The sequence below is a fragment of the Arvicola amphibius genome, chromosome 6, assembly GCF_903992535.2.
Source record: "Arvicola amphibius chromosome 6, mArvAmp1.2, whole genome shotgun sequence".
Lineage (NCBI taxonomy): Eukaryota > Metazoa > Chordata > Mammalia > Rodentia > Cricetidae > Arvicola > Arvicola amphibius.
Genome location: NC_052052.2, coordinates 141,143,336 through 141,161,087, shown reverse-complemented (window position 1 = coordinate 141,161,087; position 17,752 = coordinate 141,143,336). Strand labels below are relative to the sequence as shown.

Here is a 17,752-nt window from a genome sequence, read left to right as displayed (position 1 = left end):
CCTTAATATGGTGACAGTATAGTGGAGTTCATACAGAAAGCCAGAGAGTGTGGTGGTATTAGCTTTTATAGAATCCTCAAGAGATTCTATGATAACTGCATTAACCCCTCCTGAGAGCATGAACCCGTTGACCTGCTCACCTTTTACAAGACCCCATGTCTTAAATATTGCCCCTCTTCTTCAACCACCACATTGAGACCAGGCTTCCAACACATGAACCTTTGGGGATCAGGCCACATCCAAACCAAAACAAGGAGCAGGCCTCGGGGTCTGGGGAGAGACTTTCTTAGCTGTCTTAGTGACCCCCCCCACTACTGAACAACATTTTTTAAAATTTCTACCTCTGTTTCAATCCATCAAAACTTGATAGTATCTATTTAAAAAAAAAAGAAAAAAGAAAAAAAAAAGCACGAATTTATCAGCCTTTAGAGCTGTCTCCGGAGAGGACAGAACTATTTATTTAGAACACGCCATATGCCAGACTTCATGATAGTTTCTTTGCCATAAAGAAGAAACCCCACAGTTTTCCAGACACCTTCTAGAATGTCAGGAAATTGAGTTGACCAGAATTCTCTATTCCAATCTGTGGACTAGTCTAGTATTACTCCAATCCACTGTACAAACATCCAGTGATTGCTTGCTTTGTGTTCCAAGTGAAGAGGGCAGAGCAGGTGAGACGCACATTTGCAGTGTGTGGTGGCCGTGACAAACACTTTCATAACACATATCATTTATTTTTTTTGAGATCCAATATTAGTTATGTTCCTGTTGTGCTAAAGCATGATGACCTCACCAGCTTACGGAAGAAAGAGTCTATCCGGGCTTCCAGCTCTGGTTTAAGCTTATAGTTCCAGAGGGTTAGGAGTCTATGAGGGAGGAGCAGAGGCATGGCCATAAGCAGCAGGCATGGCGGCAGGAGCAGGGAGCTAAGAACTCACGTCGGGAACCACAAGCATGAAGCAGAGAGACTGAGCTGGGCATAGCCCACTCCCAGAAACATACTTCCTCCTAAACCTCCTCAGACAGGCCACCAGCTGGAGACCATGTACTCCCATGACCAAGACTATGGGGGACACTTCTTATTCAATCCACCATAGAGCAAGCTCAGGGCAAATGCTATGCCCCCAACCTTGTAATCATTCTAAGAACATTTTAAAAAGTAAAAATTAGCCGGGCGGCGGTGGCGCACTCCTTTAATCCCAGCACTCGGGAGGCAGAGGCAGGCGGATCTCTGTGAGTTTGAGACCAGCCTGGTCTATAAGAGCTAGTTCCAGGACAGGCTCCAAAGCTACAGAGAAACCCTGTCTCGAAAAACCAAAAAAAAAAAAAAAAAAAAGTAAAAATTTTGGGGCTGGAGAGATAGCTCAGCAGTTAAGAGCACTGGCTGCTCTTCCAAAGGACCCGGGTTCAATTCCCAGCACCTACATGGCAGTTCACAACTGTCTGTAACTCCAGTTCCTGGGGATCCGACACCCTCAAACAGAGAGACCCACAGGGAAAACCCCAATACGCATAAAATAAAGGAAAAAAAATGTAAAAAAATTATTTTATCTTATTTTATTTTATGAGTGTGGGTGTTTTGCCTTCATGTTTGCCTTACATGCCTAGTGCCTGTGGATACCAGAAAAGGTCATCAGATTGCCTGAAACTGGAGCTATAGATAGTTGCAAGCCATCATGCAGGTGCTAGGAATTGAACTGGGGTCCTCTGGAAGAATAGCCAATGTGCTAAAACCCTAAGCCATCTTTCCAGTCCCTTTTAAAAAATTTTATTAATGGAGTCAGGTATGGTGACACATACCTTTTAATCCCAGCATTCTGGAGGCAGAGATGGGCCTCTATGAATTCAAGACCAGTGTGGTCCATAAATTGAATTCCAGGACAACTAGGACTGTTACACAAAGAAACCTTGTCTCGAAAAACAAAAACAAACAAACAAATAAATAAATAAGAATAAAATTAGTCAATTTTAATTTTAATTTTTTTTTAAAGTCAAGGTTGCATGTATGTCAGGCTGTCTTCAAACCTGCTGTGTAGCTGGGGATGATGTTGACTTTTGAGCCTCCTGTATTGGTGTAGCAAGTTCAGGGATTTCAGGCATTTCCCAGTCTGGCTGATTTGTGTGGTTCTAGGGATCAAACTCAGGGGGCTTCATGCATGCTAGACAAATACTGCCAATGCAGCTACATTCTTCATCCCATAAAATTGATTGATTGACATAATTCACATATTAATTTATTCATTTGATGTGGACAAGTAAATTATTTTTAGTATATTCCAAAGATTATACAATCACTAACACAATGCACTTGCAGCCTTTCACCCCTGCAAAAGAATTCCCACATCCACCAGGTGGTGGCGGTGGCGCACTCCTTTAATCCCAGCACTTGGGAGGCAGAGGCAGGCAGATCTCTGTGAGTTCAAGGCCAGCCTGTTCTACAGAGGGAAGTTCCACAGCAGCCAAGACTGTTACACAGAGAAACTCTGTCTCAAAAACAAACCTAAAAAAGGGGCTGGAGAGATGGCTCAGTGGTTAAGAGCATTGCCTGCTCTTCCAAAGGTCCTGAGTTCAATTCTCAGCAACCACATGGTGGCTCACAACCATCTGTAATGAGGTCTGGAACCCTCTTCTGGCCTGCAGGCATACAAGCAGACAAAATAAATAAATAAATATTAAAAAAAAACAAAAAGAGAGGGAGAGAGAGAGAGAGAGAGAGAGAGAGAGAGAGAGAGAGAGAGATCCCATATCCACTTGCCCCTATTTCTTCCTCTTCCAGCTTCTGGAAACCACAAATCTGCTTTGCCTCTCCAGAGGCTGCCTAACCTGGAGATTTCAAACAGATGAAAATCATGTGATCTTTCATGATGACTGTCCTTCCCTTCATATTGTACTTTTAAAGTACATCCATGTTGTAATGTTCATCAGAACGTCATTCCTTTACATTGCTGTATAAAGTCCCATTGTGTGGCTATATAACATTGGATTTACGGCTGGAGAGATGGCTCAGAGGGTAAGAGCATTGGCTGCTCTTCCAGAGATCCTGAGTTCAATTCCCAGCAACCATCTGTAATGAGACCTGGTGCCTTCCATGCCAGCAGAACATTGTATGCTTAATAAATAAATAAATAAACCTTAAGAAAAAAAACCACATTGGATTTACCCATTCCATCATGGATAGACATTCCAGTTGTCTCCTTCTGGGCTACTGTGGAAATACTGCTATGAATATGTGTAAGATGATATGTGGGCATATGTTCTCTCTTGGGCAGATACGTAGAAGTCGATTGAGTCATATGTGAGTCTATGTTTAAGCCTTTGAGAAAAAGTAAAGGGGACTGATTTCTTCACATCCATTTTAACATTTGTTTTGGGACCTTATGTAATCTTGCTTCATAATCAAACCATGAAAAAACTCATTCTCAGGATGAAAAGAAAAAAAAACAAACAAACAAAATTCATCGTGTGCATTAGAAAGCCCTGGAATCAAGCTTCGTGGAACAAGCTTGTCCACATCACCAGAAAGTGCTTACGGAGCGCTTTAAGAAGAACCCACTCTTTCAAGGTGTTTTGGTTTTACTCAGTTGCCCCTATGACTCAGACTTCCCTGGGTGAGGCAGGGAGTGTCCCCAGATTCTTGGTTCTGGTTCTTCAGGATGGGGCAGCAGGCCTAGAGAATCTGGTGGTTTGTTTTAGCCAAGGTAGGTAGAGACAATAACTTTGGGCTCCTTGGTGACCCAGGCCAACAGAAGACAGAACTACGACTTCTGTAATTGGTTGGCATTTCCAGATCTGGGAGTTCAGAGCCTTTAGGCCACCCACCGGTGACCCATTAGCCAGCTCCGCCTCACACAGGTGTTTTGCTTGTCCTGTATAGTATTGTAAGCACTCTGACTTAGGACTTCACGCCCGTCAGTCTGTTATTATACCTGGCACGGTTCACTCTCGCACAGGAATTATCTGAAGCATTTGCATTTGCGATTCCTGTTGGAGAAGGTGCCTCCGCCGCATTGTTATAGAGCTTCAGCAGTTGTTAAATAGAACACTGCCTCCGGGAGAGCAAGCAGTCACGTGTCTGCGCGGCAGCAACAAGAAACGACACACTTAAAAAGCGCATGTGACTTGTGCCTACTGAGTCAGTACAGACTGAGATCAGCCACGGAGGCACCGACAAACCTGTATGGGCTGGCGAAGAGATGAACAAGGCATACAGACCTCAGAACCAAACAGGGACTGGGCAAAGTGTTCAGGCACAGCTTAACCTTCCTAGTTTGCTTTCTGTTGCTGTGACCAATAGCTAGTTGGGGGAGGAAAGGGTTTGTCTGGCTTTAGGTCTGTGTCACAGTCCGTTGTTGAGGGAAGTCAAAGCAGGACTCGGAAGGCAGGAACCAAAGTGGAGAACACAGAGCCATGCTGCTTCCTGGCTTTCTCCGCCGCTGAGGTTCAGCTGCCTTGCTTACACAGAGCTAAGGCCCACAGTGGGCTGGTCCATGCTACACCAATTAGAAATGGAGAAAATGCTCCCACAGCTATGCCCACAGCCAACCTGATGCCGCCGGTTCCTCCGATGAGCTTCCCTCTTGTCAGGTGGGTTAAATGACAACCAAGATTAGCCACCACACAAATTTATGGGCTTGAGCTCCTTTTTCAACTCGCATTTTTAAAAGCTGGTTACTGTATGAAAATGTGAACATATTTGCTGAATGTATCTCCCTGATGAGTTGCCAGTCTTATGAAATTCCAACTTCATTCAGTAATATGTCTCTTTTTTCTTACTTTTTTCTCATACATTTCTTAAGCAAATGACTCTTTGAGATGATATTAAAAATTAGACACAGAATTTTTTTAAAAAAAATGTTGAAAGTAGGAGACACATACCCCGTTGAAGCCCTTGGTGCTCTGAGCAGTCCCCATCTGAAGGCTTTTGGGAGTGTTGGTTGCCAATGGTTCCTTATCCCACACATTCTGGGATGTTGTGCTCCCCAAGGGATCAGTATGGCTTGCAGCTAATGAGTAATTAGTACAGGTTATAAGGCTTTGGGCTCTTACTCTGGGAGGAGGGACAATTATGTGATGCGTCTGTGCTCATGAACTCCCTGTGGGGAGGCTGAAGGCGGACTTGCCTGAGTGTCTGTCTGAGCCCAGCTCCACCGCTCCCCACAGCTCATGATCCTGTTTCTTTTCCTTTCTTCAGAAGGAATTTGGGAGCCCTCTCCCAACCACTTATTTCAGACATTCCATGGCGGACTCCAGTGTTGTGGGGACCTGGTCTGGAACACTGACAGCACATGACCCTATCCTGGGGAGACTGGGTTTGTAAGTGGGTCGACGTGGCATGAGGCATCTAAGGGTTCAAAGGTGATAACCGGTGCTTCAGCAGCAACCTTCTGATAGTGCCCTAAGAGACCATGATATATCCCAACTCGTAACTCCATCAATTACTTTGCCACTAGCCTAGATACTTACATAACCTGTCTGAATTGTGGAGGAGTTGGGGGGAGGGGGGAGAATATACGACAAGAAAGAGACTCAGTTTGTCTCATCGGGTTTTATAATTTATGTGGCACTCTTCCCTCTGTGTCTTACAAAAAGGTACATTTAAAGGAAAGGCATTACAGCTCTGATGGGAAATATGGCTATTCCTCCACTTTATCTTCCACAACATTGTGTACTTACCGTTCTCACAACGTTGCCTCCCCAGCCCTGAGCCTAAACAACAGGAGGTGTTCTCGTCTGTATTCTGGTTTTCTCTGCCCTCCTTAACAGATACTGTGATGGATGCTTACCATATAGCTCAGAAGGCTGGACATCCAAAATCAAGATGTCAGAGTTGTATTCGATCCAGCACCGTAGGGAGAATCATTCTTTGCTTCCTCCTGGTTGGGTGGCTGGAGCATGTCCCGGCTATGACCACATCTCTGTCTGCCCCACCTTGCCATGACCTTTTCCTCTATATATGTCAGTGGTTCTCAACCTGCGGGTCATGACCGCTTGGGGGGTGAACAGGGATCCCATGTCAGATATCCTGCATGTCAGATAGTTACATTATGATTCAAAGCAGTAACTAAATTACAGTTCTGAAGTAACAACAAAATAAAATTTTATGGTTGTGAGTTATCACCACACGAGGAACTGTATTAAAGGTCGCAGCAGCATTAGGAAGGCTGAGAACTGCTGGCGTACTGGTGGCTTGAATGAGCTTGGTCCCCAAGCTGTTTATATTAAAATGCTTGTTGTGAAGTTGGTGGATCTGTTTTGGGGAAGGACTAATTAGGTGATATGGCCTTGTTGGAGTAGGTGTGTCCCTGGAGGGTGGATTTTGAGGTTTCAAAGGCTCAGGTCATTCATTTCCAGCTAACTCTCTCTGCTTCCTGACTGTGGGTGAGATGTGTGCTCTCAGCGACTGCCCCAGGGGCATGCCTGCCTGCCTGCTGCCATGCCCCATCAAGGTGGTCATGAACTCTAATTCTCTTGAACTGTGAGTCCCAAATTAAATGCTTTCTTTTATAAGTTGTGCTGGGTGTGGGGTTTTTGTCATGGCCACAGAACAGAGACAAATGTGTCTCTTCTGTTTTCTCTCTCAAATTGCCTTTTGCCTTATTCACAATGTCACCTACTATGGGACTCAGAGTTCACAAGACAACCTTGTTCCCTTCCAAGATGAACACAAGCACATCCACCAAGCCCCTGTCCCAGGTTCTAGGTGTTTGAGATGGACAGCTTTCGGGGGGGACATTTTGAAGTGTGTGTGTGTGTGTGTGTGTGTGTGTGTGTGTGTAAAAGAGAGAGACAGAAGAGAGAGGACACAAAGGGAAAAGGGATCTCTATATTTGAATGTATATATTTGATCTGTATATAAAATCAGGGGGAAGGATGGAAAGGTGGCTCAGTAGATAAAGCACATGAGGTTCAAGCATGTTTAGATCCTAGAACCCACAAAAAGATGGGCAGGCCTGGTGGCCACATGTAATTTCCACCACTCAGGAGGCAGAGATATAGGATACCCTGGGCAAGCTGGCTATCTAGACGAGTTGGAGTAGGTGAGATCTATGTTCAGCGAGCAACTCTGGCTCAATAAAGAGTGGTCAAGCTCACCTTCAGACTTTCACATGCAAGCACATGTAGATATTCACACACACGCACACACACACACACACACACACACACATCAACAAAGGAAAGAGAAAGAGAGTATAACCAGGAAAGCTGGTGCCCATCTAAATCCAGCACTTGAAAGGTAGAGGCAGAGGATTCCCAAATTCCAATCCAGGCTATGGTGCACAGGAAGGGTGTTGCAAACAAAACTATATAACACAACACTCCCAAGAAACAAACTCTACAGAACCCCCAAACCGAATAAGGGCAGTACTTGTACTCACATGAAACACCTCTGTTCACACCAACTTTAGAAGCAATTCAGAATGCCCTTGCCATAATTTTACCAAGCGCCTAGGATCCCATGAGTACAGAGGATGGTGCCCTGCATGGAAGCATGTCCTTGGCTGTTGAGTCAACTACCAGGCACTCAACACCCGGTGCCAGGGAGCCTTTGTGTCAGGTACACCCATTACACCGGCTGAATTTCATGGGGTGGCATAGGACTCAGTGAGACCTGGGTCTCCCATGAACGTCAAAGCCCTGTGTGGAACAATGTATCTATCACACATACCACCTATAGCTCGTTTCCATGGGGACAATGATGAAAGGTGTATCGGAGGGACCCTGGGTGACCAGTAATTCCACAGCAAGCGCTACTGGTCTATAGATAATTGATGTCCATCTCTAAGTTATATACCTGGACCCGAAAGCAGAAAAACAACTGAAGGATTTGAAAGAGTCTTATTGTTTTAAAGATACAAATGTTTTAACATCTTTGAAAACTGAAGGCCTCACACATTGCTGAACATATTTCTCCTTATGAATCTTTGAAGCTGCTTACGGGGAACAAACAAAATTGTTAAAGCCTTACCAAGCATATATAGCCATAATGAAACAAATTAGTTCTGAAATGGCCTCACTAAATCACTTCAGATTGTGGTACTCCAATCACAAGTCAATTTTGTGCCTTTTCTGAAGGCGTCCTGACTTTAAAAAAAATCAGTTATCTCCTTGCTGTAAACAACACTCAAAAAAAAAAAAACCCTGAATTAATTCATGTTACTCAAAACAATGGGTTAGGCTGGAGAATACTTTTCTTCTGTGACATTATCCTGACACACATGGCATTTTGGTTTGTTTTGAGGCCCAAGCTGGCCTTGAACTCACGACCTTCTTGTCTCAGTCTCCCAGTTCTGAGGAGATGGACAGTCACCAGTACACCTGGCTTCCCTGACACTATTGCCTTTATTAGGGTACTTTTCATACTCTGAAAAGTTGATCGTGTAAGTAACATTCTTTTCCATAAGTTACACACTTCTTAACGGCAAGGATGGTAAGTTCTTTCAAAAATGGTGTTTTGGGCCCGGTGTGGTGTCTTGTAATCACCATATTCAAGGGGCTAAGGCAGTTCCAGGATACAGACTGCAGAGAGAGGAGAGATTGTGTCTGAAAAACACAAAGCAAAATGAAACCAAACTAATACATTTTACTCCTCGGGTCTAGGATTGTAGCTCAGTGCGGAGAGCAAATGTCACGCGTTGGGTTCATTTTCCAGTGGCCTCCCATCCACGTGCTCCTTGCTTGTGTATTTCATCCAATTGGCACTGGATGGTTGATGAAAGGCATGCAGGCCACTTTTGGGGCCAACCCACAGTGGGTAGGCAAGTTATAGCCCCATGATATCTGGCACTTCGGAGAGCTATTTATCATGGCCCCAAAGCACCATCATTTTCTCTAGTCCCTACCCTGTCTATTTTTGGCTCCTGTGTCCCCTTTCCTCTGTCATTCTTCCTAAATGTGCCTTTGGCTGCCTGCACAAGAGAACAGTCACTTAACTATGGCACCTCCAAGGATGGCAGGCACCTTTCCCTGGGGCTCAAGACTTTCTGGGTCAGCTTTCCTGGTCTACAGTTCCATCGTGAACTTGACTTTTGACCCAGAAGCACTAGGGAGGAGATGCATTCTTGCTGTCTGCCCTCTGTGGCGCATGCTCCGTTTTAAAGCACCCTGTTTGTCAGTTAGCAATAACGAAGAGGAACATAGACATTAACGTGGAAAAGAGGGTGTAAGTTTTGCCAAGTCAGAGAAAAGTCACAGGAGTTTGGAGAGAAAAATAATAATAGGGTAATCAGGAGGTTGAGACTGTATTCACTTGTCAAATCATCATTAATGCAAATTATTTCCTCCAAAATTGTATTTTTTTGTCTAACATCTTCAAGAGCAGATGAATTGAACATGTAGTTTCCTTTAAAATAACTGGTTTTCCACATGAATTTTACCTCCTGAACCCTGAATTATAACCATTTAAAAAACTTGACTATGAGTTAAGCAGTCGTGGCACACACCTTCCTTTAATTCCAGCACTCGGGAGACAGAGGCAGGTGGATTTCTGTGAGTTCGAGGCCAGACTGATCTACAAGAGCTAGTTCCAGGACAGGCTCCAAAGCTACAGAGAAAAAACCACAAAAATAACAACAAAAAAATCATGAATATGAAATGGCACGTTTGCCTTGTCCCATGTGATTCAGCAGACCCTTTTTGCCTTGAGCCCTGGACCTCTGCAACACTGTCCTTTGGTGTGTGGCAGTCACCAGCAGTACCACCTATGTGTTCTGTCTAAGACAGCGTGGCAACTCAGATGCAGAACCCTCCATCTTTAGACAGTGGTCCATCTGCCTCTGGACTAGAAGCACGTGTTTCTAAGGAGCATCAGCTGGCTTTCAGTCTTTGTTTCTTAAGACCTGATGCACTGACTGACATCAATATTGCCTGTAATCCCCTGTTGCATTTATTTAATTATTCTTTACCAATAAAAAATCGGGAGTCAGATATCGGGGTAAGAACCTGAATAATCAGAGACGTGGCGGAAAAGCAACCAGTGACCTCCTATCTCTTCTATTCCTCCATCCAAAAGGACTGAGATCCTCTCTTAGCACCCCTCCCCCACTACCTCCTGTCTCTCTATCTGTCCTCAGTCCTCCAAAACCTCTATGGTTAATTTTGGTCAGCTAGTAGCTAGCTCCACCCTCTGATTCAAAGCAAACTTTATTGTCAGAATGCGATCAAAATATCACACAACAATCCCCTTTTCTTCTCTTCTTTTCTCCCATACCCAACACAGCATTCTATATGTGTAACAGTAGCTTAATAAACACAAACTGAAAGCTAACCCCAGTTTGGACCTCTTCTTGCTGTAGTTCCCTCCCTTTGGATAGCTACTGGCATTTGTTTGTTTGTTTTGGTCACAGGCTAGGTGCAGAAATGTCACGAGGCCATCTAGGATAGAAGTGCCGTATACATTGTGGGTATGAGTGTCGCATATACTGTGGGTAACAAACTGAACTTCTTGACATCTGGGATTCCACCCCTAGTGACCTGGTCTTGTTGCATATTGATCTTGAGCAGCAACATCAACCACATCTTATAGTGTCCATCTTGTATATTTTTGTAAAAAAAAAAAAAAAGGTTTTATTGACATACAACCACATGCATTTGCTTAATAGATTGTTACTGACTCATTTCATCCACAACAGTGAAGTTGAGTTGTTTCAGTAGATACACTGTGACCCACAGAATCTAGCATATTAAGAACGTAGCTCATTGCAGATGAGGTTTGTTAATCTCAGGTTTAGAATCTGTTCATGATAAGGTTGGTGCTAGCGCAGTCTCCAGGAGTCATGGGAACTTGTCACACATGTCAAGTTCTGCTGTAAATGACCATGTCTAAGTTCCCCCACTTGAAGGTGAGCTGGCTTGGTGGCTTATTTTTTTTAAAATATTTATTTATTTATTTATTATGTATACAATATTCTGTCTACATGTATGTCTGCAGGCCAGAAGAGGGCACCAGATCTCATTACAGATGGTTGTGAGCCACCATGTGGTTGCTGGGAATTGAACTCAGGACCTTTGGAAGAGCAGGCAATGCTCTTAACCTCTGAGCCAACTCTCCAGCCCTTGGTGGCTTATTTTTAACAGACACTACAGCAAAGGTGCCGAGGTGTCACCTCTGTGGCTAGGGTTTGTCCTGGTGCCTTTGCCTTCTTGATTGGCACACTTTGGTGAAACCAGCTGCCATGTAGAAGAGGCCCACTCAGAGGGTCACTTCTGGCCAGTTGCTAGCAATGACCTGAGGTCCTTACACATCCAGAGAATTGAGTCCTGCTAATAACCATGTATGTGATCTTGGGAGCAGGTCCTTCCCCAGTCAAGTCTTAAGAGGCCTCACAGCCACAGCTGACACACTTCAAATGCCTGAGGTGGGATCTGTCTTAGTTAGGGTTTCTATTGCTGTGACAAAACATCATGACCCAAAAGCAAGATAGGGAGGAAAGGGTTTAATTGGCTTGTACTTTCGTATTGCTATTCATTATTGAAGGAGTCAGGACAAGAACTTTAACAGGGCAGGATCTTGGAGGCAGAAACTGATGCAGAAGCTTTGGAAGGATGCTGCTTACTGGCTTGCTTCTCCTGACTTGCTCAGCCTGCTTTCATATAGAACCTAGGACCACCAGCCCAGGGATGGCCCCATCCACCATGGGCTGGGCTCTCTCCCATTGGTCATTAGTTGAGGAAATACCATACAGCTGGATCTCATGGAGGCATTTCCTCAACTGAGGCTCCTTCCTCACTGATGATTCTAGTCGTGTTGACATACAAACACCCAGTACAGGATCTGAAGCAGGGAAGGTGTGGTGGTTTGAACGAGAATGGTCCCCATAGGATCATATGTTTGAGTGCTTAACTGGTCCCCAGTTAGAGGAAAGGTTTGAAAAGGATTAGGAGGTGTGTCCTTGTTGGAGGAGGTGTGTCACTGGGGTCAGGCTCTGAGGTTTCAAAACCTCACACTAGGTGCTCTCTTTCTCTCTCTCTGCCTACAACTTTCAGATCGAATTGTGAGTTCTCAGTTACTTCTCTAGTAATGCCTGACTGCATGCTTCCTGCCTTGGTGATCATGGACTAACTTTCTAAAACTGTGAGCAAGCCCCCAATTTAAATGCTTTCTTTTATGAGTTGCCTTGATCATGGTGTCTCTTCACAGCAAAAGAATAGTAACTAAGACAGAAGAAACTTGCTTCATAGATACTGTTCAATAATAGATTTTAAGCCTCTAAGTTTGGGGGTGTTTGTTATCTAGCAACTGATAACTAATACAAACCATAAACTCATATTTTAGATCTTGGCACACATTTTGTGCCAACTTTCAGTACATAGAAGGAAGGATGTCACATGGACATACGTGAAGCTGACCAGTGTCTGAAGCTCTTTCCTGATATTGAAGACCTTTTCCCACCAGGGCAGTATGTTTTTGACTATTCCATGTCAGACCATAGTCAGAAAGCGAGATGTCAGGTACTCAATGAATACTCTCTGGAGGATGAACTCTGGGGACTACAGCCACTGCAGGGCTATCCTGAGCTGACACTATCCCTATTAAGTTTGCATACTTATGACACTTGGATTAAGCTGTCTGGCTGTCTATTGGCAGTGACTGGCATGGGCAGGAGACGTGTGCTCGCCAGCTTTGAAATGTGTGTGAGTGGTGTGGAGATGAGAAGGATCAGAAATCAGAGAGCAGAGAGTGATCATATTTGGGGGGTGACTTCTGTGTCTGTTCAGGGCCTGGGCCTAATCTTCTTGACCTTTGTCCCTCTGGTTGTCCAGATTTCTGATCAATTCTGAGAACCATACAATTTGTTTCCATTAGGTTCTCAGTCTGCTTAGGATAACCAGATCTGGCTCTTGCTATTTGTTCCTGAGAAACTCAGTAGACGTGGATGAACAGAAATATTGTAAGCCGGGCGGTGGCGCACGCCTTTAATCCCAGCACTCGGGAGGCAGAGGCAGGCGGATCTCTGTGAGTTCGAGGCCAGCCTGATCTACAAGAGCTAGTTCCAGGACAGGCTCTAAAAAAAAGCTGCAGAGAAACCTGTCTCGAAAAACCAAAAAAAAAAAAAAAAGAAATATTGTAGTAATATATGATAAAGATGGAATACTCTAGGCCCAAGAAGAGTGATCAAGTTCGTGGCTAATGGATTTTTACCAGTTGTCTATTACAATTATAATATTTTGTAATAATTTATTTTTAATTATACATTTTAATTGACTATCGTTGAAACATTTTATGATGTTCTTTCATGTCTTTTGGTAACGATTTGGACAGTGCTATAATTATTGGATAGCCTCTTTTCATTTAGCACATCATAGTCATTTTTCTGTGTCGGTAAAACCACGTTTTAAAAAAGGCCATAAAATCTTTGTTTAAGCCTCTGCCTGTGGAAGCAGCCTCCAGGGAGTGTCTGAAATTGGGCCTGAGATCCACCGACTAGTATGAAAGGGGTGGGGAGTGGTGCCTTTATCTAAGTGCTTGGCTCTCTTTGAGCAATTCCACAGCCAGAAAGGGAGGCTTTTCAGAAAGAACAGTACAGCTATGCATATGCGCTCCTGTAATCATAATCCCGTTAAGTGGCACACGGATAATTTCTTCAGCTAGTCTGCTCATGTTGGGCATTTCCTTTGCTCTATCCGTTCACCTCCCATTAATATTTTCACACTTGGCTTTTGTTGCTTGGCTTCTATATTTATTATCTGCTTACTTATTTAGGGTGTATGTGTGTGTGCTCCCAAACATATAGAGAGGCCGGACGTCAGCTTCAGGTCCTTTTCCTCAGGAATTGTCCACCGTAGTTTTTGAAACGGGACCCCTTATTGTCCTGGAACTCGTGCTTTAGGCTGGATTTGCTGGTCTTCGAGTCCCAAGGACCCTCTTGTCTCTGCCTCTCCACTGTGACTACAAGTGTGGGCCACCACATCCCACTTTTTTTTATGTAGCTGTTGGGGCTTGAACTCAGGTCTTTGTGCTTGTACAGCAAGCACTCTACCAACTGGGCCATCTCCTTAGCCTGGTTAGCGCAACGGTGTGGTTAGTTTTGTGCCCATACATATCCACCAAACTGGTATCACCGATGCTCTCTTCCTCTGCTGTTGTGAGAAAGTGGCATCTTACAGCGGCCTCTCACATTTCACTGATTTTTGAGGCTACCTGGAGGACACCAAGTCCCTTCAAGAAAAAGCTTCCAACAAGGTTTTAGAGAGTTTTATTCCCTTAGCAATGCCTAGGATATGTAAAAAGTTCTGACAAAAAAAGATTAGTACCTTTCATGGGTAAAATCTTGATGACTCTTTTAAGAAAGTTTAATGAGGCACGGAGCCCACATGTTCTGTCTTAGCTACCAACATGTAGAAGAACATGGCTTCCCTTGAACTCATTGCTATTTTATATAAAGTTCCACTGTGCTTTAAATTCAATGGCATCATGTAAGTGTGCTGAGATTTGAATTCAGACCATAGGTTAGAGTTACATGATTATTATTTTTTTTTTAATAAAGAACAATGGAATGTCTAGTGTGGGTAATTTAAGATGGAAATTAGGCAGAATGACAGCAAGTTCTGGCCGGGCGCTATGGGAGTCTTCAATTAAATCACCATTGACCCATGCTCTTCAAAAACAAAATAACTAGTTCTCCATTCAGTGTTTATATGGCCCAATGATTACCATTATCTCGGGAAGCAAACAGGATCTGTATCATGTAGCTGACATGTGTGAAGTCTGATTTTGGCCGCCTATGGAAAGGGTAAGCTAAACAAAGGGAAGTGGTGAGAACAGAATAGTAACGCTATGCGGGGTCAGAGAGCAACACTTGGCAAATTGTGCCAAATGAATTGACCAAGCACTCTACTGAGAGTTGCAAAGTAGGAAGTTTCTTAAAAACAAAGCCCCAAACCCAACTCTGCTGACCCCAGTAAATAATGTTAAGACATGGGCACAATCTCTGCTATCTAACAAAGAGGCCTAGGATGAGAATGAATAATCTTAGAAAATGTTTTGACGTCTCTCCAGGAGCCCTTCCTAAATGCACACGCAGTTCGCGTCCCTGCCCTTTGACGAGCCGCTGGTCTAGACTGGTATTCCTAACATGGCTTTCCATTAAGTTCGCTCGGACTCCCCACAAACTAACTAATTAATTAATTAGCGAGAGAGTCACTATTTGAAGCGAGAGACTTCGCCTTCAAAAATGGTTTCTAGGGGCCCTTTTATTGACCCGCTAGCGTTCAGGCGTTAGGAACCCAGGGCTCAGCTCCCGGCGGCCCAGCGGAGCTCGATTGCTCTCGACTGGGCGCGACGCGGGCTCCCCGCGGCTGAGCGTGGGTGGTGGGGGGGGGACGACGACAACACGACAAGTCGTGCAGGTTTCCGACCGGCCGGGCGAGGGTCCCGCGGCCACCGGAGCTCCGTGCCCGCGCCCGTCAGTCCTAGGCCGCCGAGGAAGCCGTCCGCGCGCGCACCCGGCCCGCCCCTCGCGCTGCGGCCCGCCCCTTCGCCTGGCGCCGCCCGCGCGCAGCGTCTCGCGCCGCCCGCCCGCCCGCCCGCCGGGAAACAGCCGCGAGAGCAGCGGCCGTCGCAGCCGCCCGCACCCTTCGCAGCCTCACCGCTTCACCGCGTCGCCCCGGGCCGCGCGCCCGCCCGCCCGCCAGCCTGCCCGTCCGCGTCCCTCGCCGTCTCATCCCGTCGCCCCCGGGCCGCGCGCCCGCCAGCTCCGGGTTAACGCTCCCTCGCTCTCGTCTGCCTGCCCGCCCGCGGCCGGTCGCCTCAACCGTCGCGCTCCGCCGGGCCGCGCGGCCCGCCGCCTGCTTCCGGGGCGGGCGGACACTGGGCGCCTGGTGCCGGCGGCAGCAGCCACAGCGCCCCCGGGAAGCAGCTGGAAGAAGCAGGGACGAGTGGAGCCGCCGCGGACTGAGTCGCGGCCGGGATGTCCGGGCAGCCTCCGCCGCCACCGCCGCAACAGCAGCCGCCGCCGCCGCCGCCCGCCGCCGGGGCCCCAGGCTCCGGAGTCGCCCTACCCGCTCCCGCGGCCGCCAGCGCCGGCTCCTCTCCGGCCGGCTCTCCCGGCGGAGGCTTGGGGGCCGCGGCGGCCTCCCTGCTGCTCCATCCGCCGCCGCCGCCGCCCCCGGCCACCGCCGCGCCGCCGCCCCCCGCCTCGGCGGCCGCCCCCGCCAGCGCGCCGCCGGGCCTGGCTGCGGTGCCCCGGCTCGGCCTCAGGCATCCCGGCCCCGGGCCTGGCGGCGGGCAGTAGCGCCGCGGCCCCCCTTCCCGCACGGCGACTCTCGGCCCTCAACGAGCAGGAGAAGGAACTGCAGCGGCGGCTGAAGCGCCTCTACCCGGCCGTGGACGAGCAGGAGACGCCGTTGCCCCGGTCCTGGAGCCCGAAGGACAAGTTCAGCTATATCGGCCTCTCGCAGAACAACCTGCGGGTGCACTACAAAGGTACGGGGCGCGGGGTCCCGCGGAGAGATCCGACGGTGCGGGGCGAGGCTCTGGGCGAGGGAAGGTGAGAGTGGGTCCCCCAGGTGGGGAGGAGCTGGACGCTTTGAGGGGAATCCGGGATGACGGGACATCTCGCACCTTCCGATTTCCCCGAGATAAATCTTAGGGCCGGAGTTGGGTTACATTGTTCTCCAGGTGGAGGGTCAGGCGGTCTCCTCTTACGCAGCAGGGGTGAGAGGCACGATTCCGAGGTACAGTTTCTAATTAAGGGAGCGCAGAGATACACAGGAAGGGGGAGGGAGGCGTGATCTGTGGCGGATTTGTCCCAAATTAGGCCAGAGATTGTCTAGGGGGACAAAAGGACAAGGGGCCCAAGTTGGCCATCATTGCACCTTATTGAAAGCAACCGGGAGGGTGAGAGGGAAACCTTAGGATTCGCTGTTTTCTTCGGGGAGCAGAAACCCGCCCCTCCGGGTGGGAAATGCCCTGTGTTTCTGGGTTGATGTTACATGAAGTTTTGTTGAAAACAAGGGCTTTCAAACATGTTATTTAACATTCTGAAGAAAATTGGCTCCTATTTTGCACCTGCAGTTAGCAACCTAAGCACCTTAGGCTTCTGCTCCCTCCCGTTTCCACTTTTCCTTGGTTAAAACAAAGCTTCAAGCAAATCGGTTGTATAGGAAATTGTAAATGGCAGTAGGGGTTTTTTTGAATTGTAGCTCAGATTGATGGCATGTGTCAAGTTTACTTGCGTGGAAGGGGTAAAAATAAATGCAGTGGTGTCAGTTTGGAAGCACATTCTGTGTTTCAGGCCCTAAACCTTAAAAGCTGGAGCTTTTACATTCCGAGCAGGTTCTTTTTGATTGGCTCTAAAGGAAGGGTCTTCGGATCTTAGTGACAAGCATGTAAAAGGATATAAACAACCTTGCGATAAGATTCGGGAAGAATTCAGAACTGGGGTTTGATAAGAATCTTAATAAATCTGCTACTATTTAATTGGAAAGGAGTATGGCAGCAGAAATCTGCTGAATGATTTGGCTGTAAAGACTACACAAAGATAGGCCTTGTTGAACATTCCTTTTTATTTTTGCCATAGGTCCAAAAAAGTGCTTACTATTTCGAATGTTATGTTCCTTGATCTAAGTGGTTGAAAATTTCAAAATACTGAAGGTTTTATTTTCCCCCTTTTAGTTAGGACATTTTGTTGATTTCTTCCTGAATTATTACTTAATTTGTTTTTAAATTTGTGTGAACAGTGAGTGCTATGTTACGAAGTGTTTACTTCTGTTTGGGCTGCCAGAATGCTTTTGTTAGATTTGACAAAACTTTATC

General features: G+C 46.5%; 1 protein-coding gene across 1 annotated transcript in view; it reads left to right on the top strand.

Annotated features, from left to right (window-relative positions):
- The first annotated feature begins 15,905 nt into the window (after window positions 1–15,905).
- Window positions 15,906–17,752, top strand: part of Ranbp9 (RAN binding protein 9) — an 80,020-nt gene continuing 78,173 nt past the window's right edge. Inside the window, 2 exon segments of the mRNA XM_038332841.1 lie at window positions 15,906–16,175; window positions 16,177–16,420. Of these exon segments, the coding sequence (XP_038188769.1) occupies window positions 15,906–16,175; window positions 16,177–16,420 (514 nt within the window).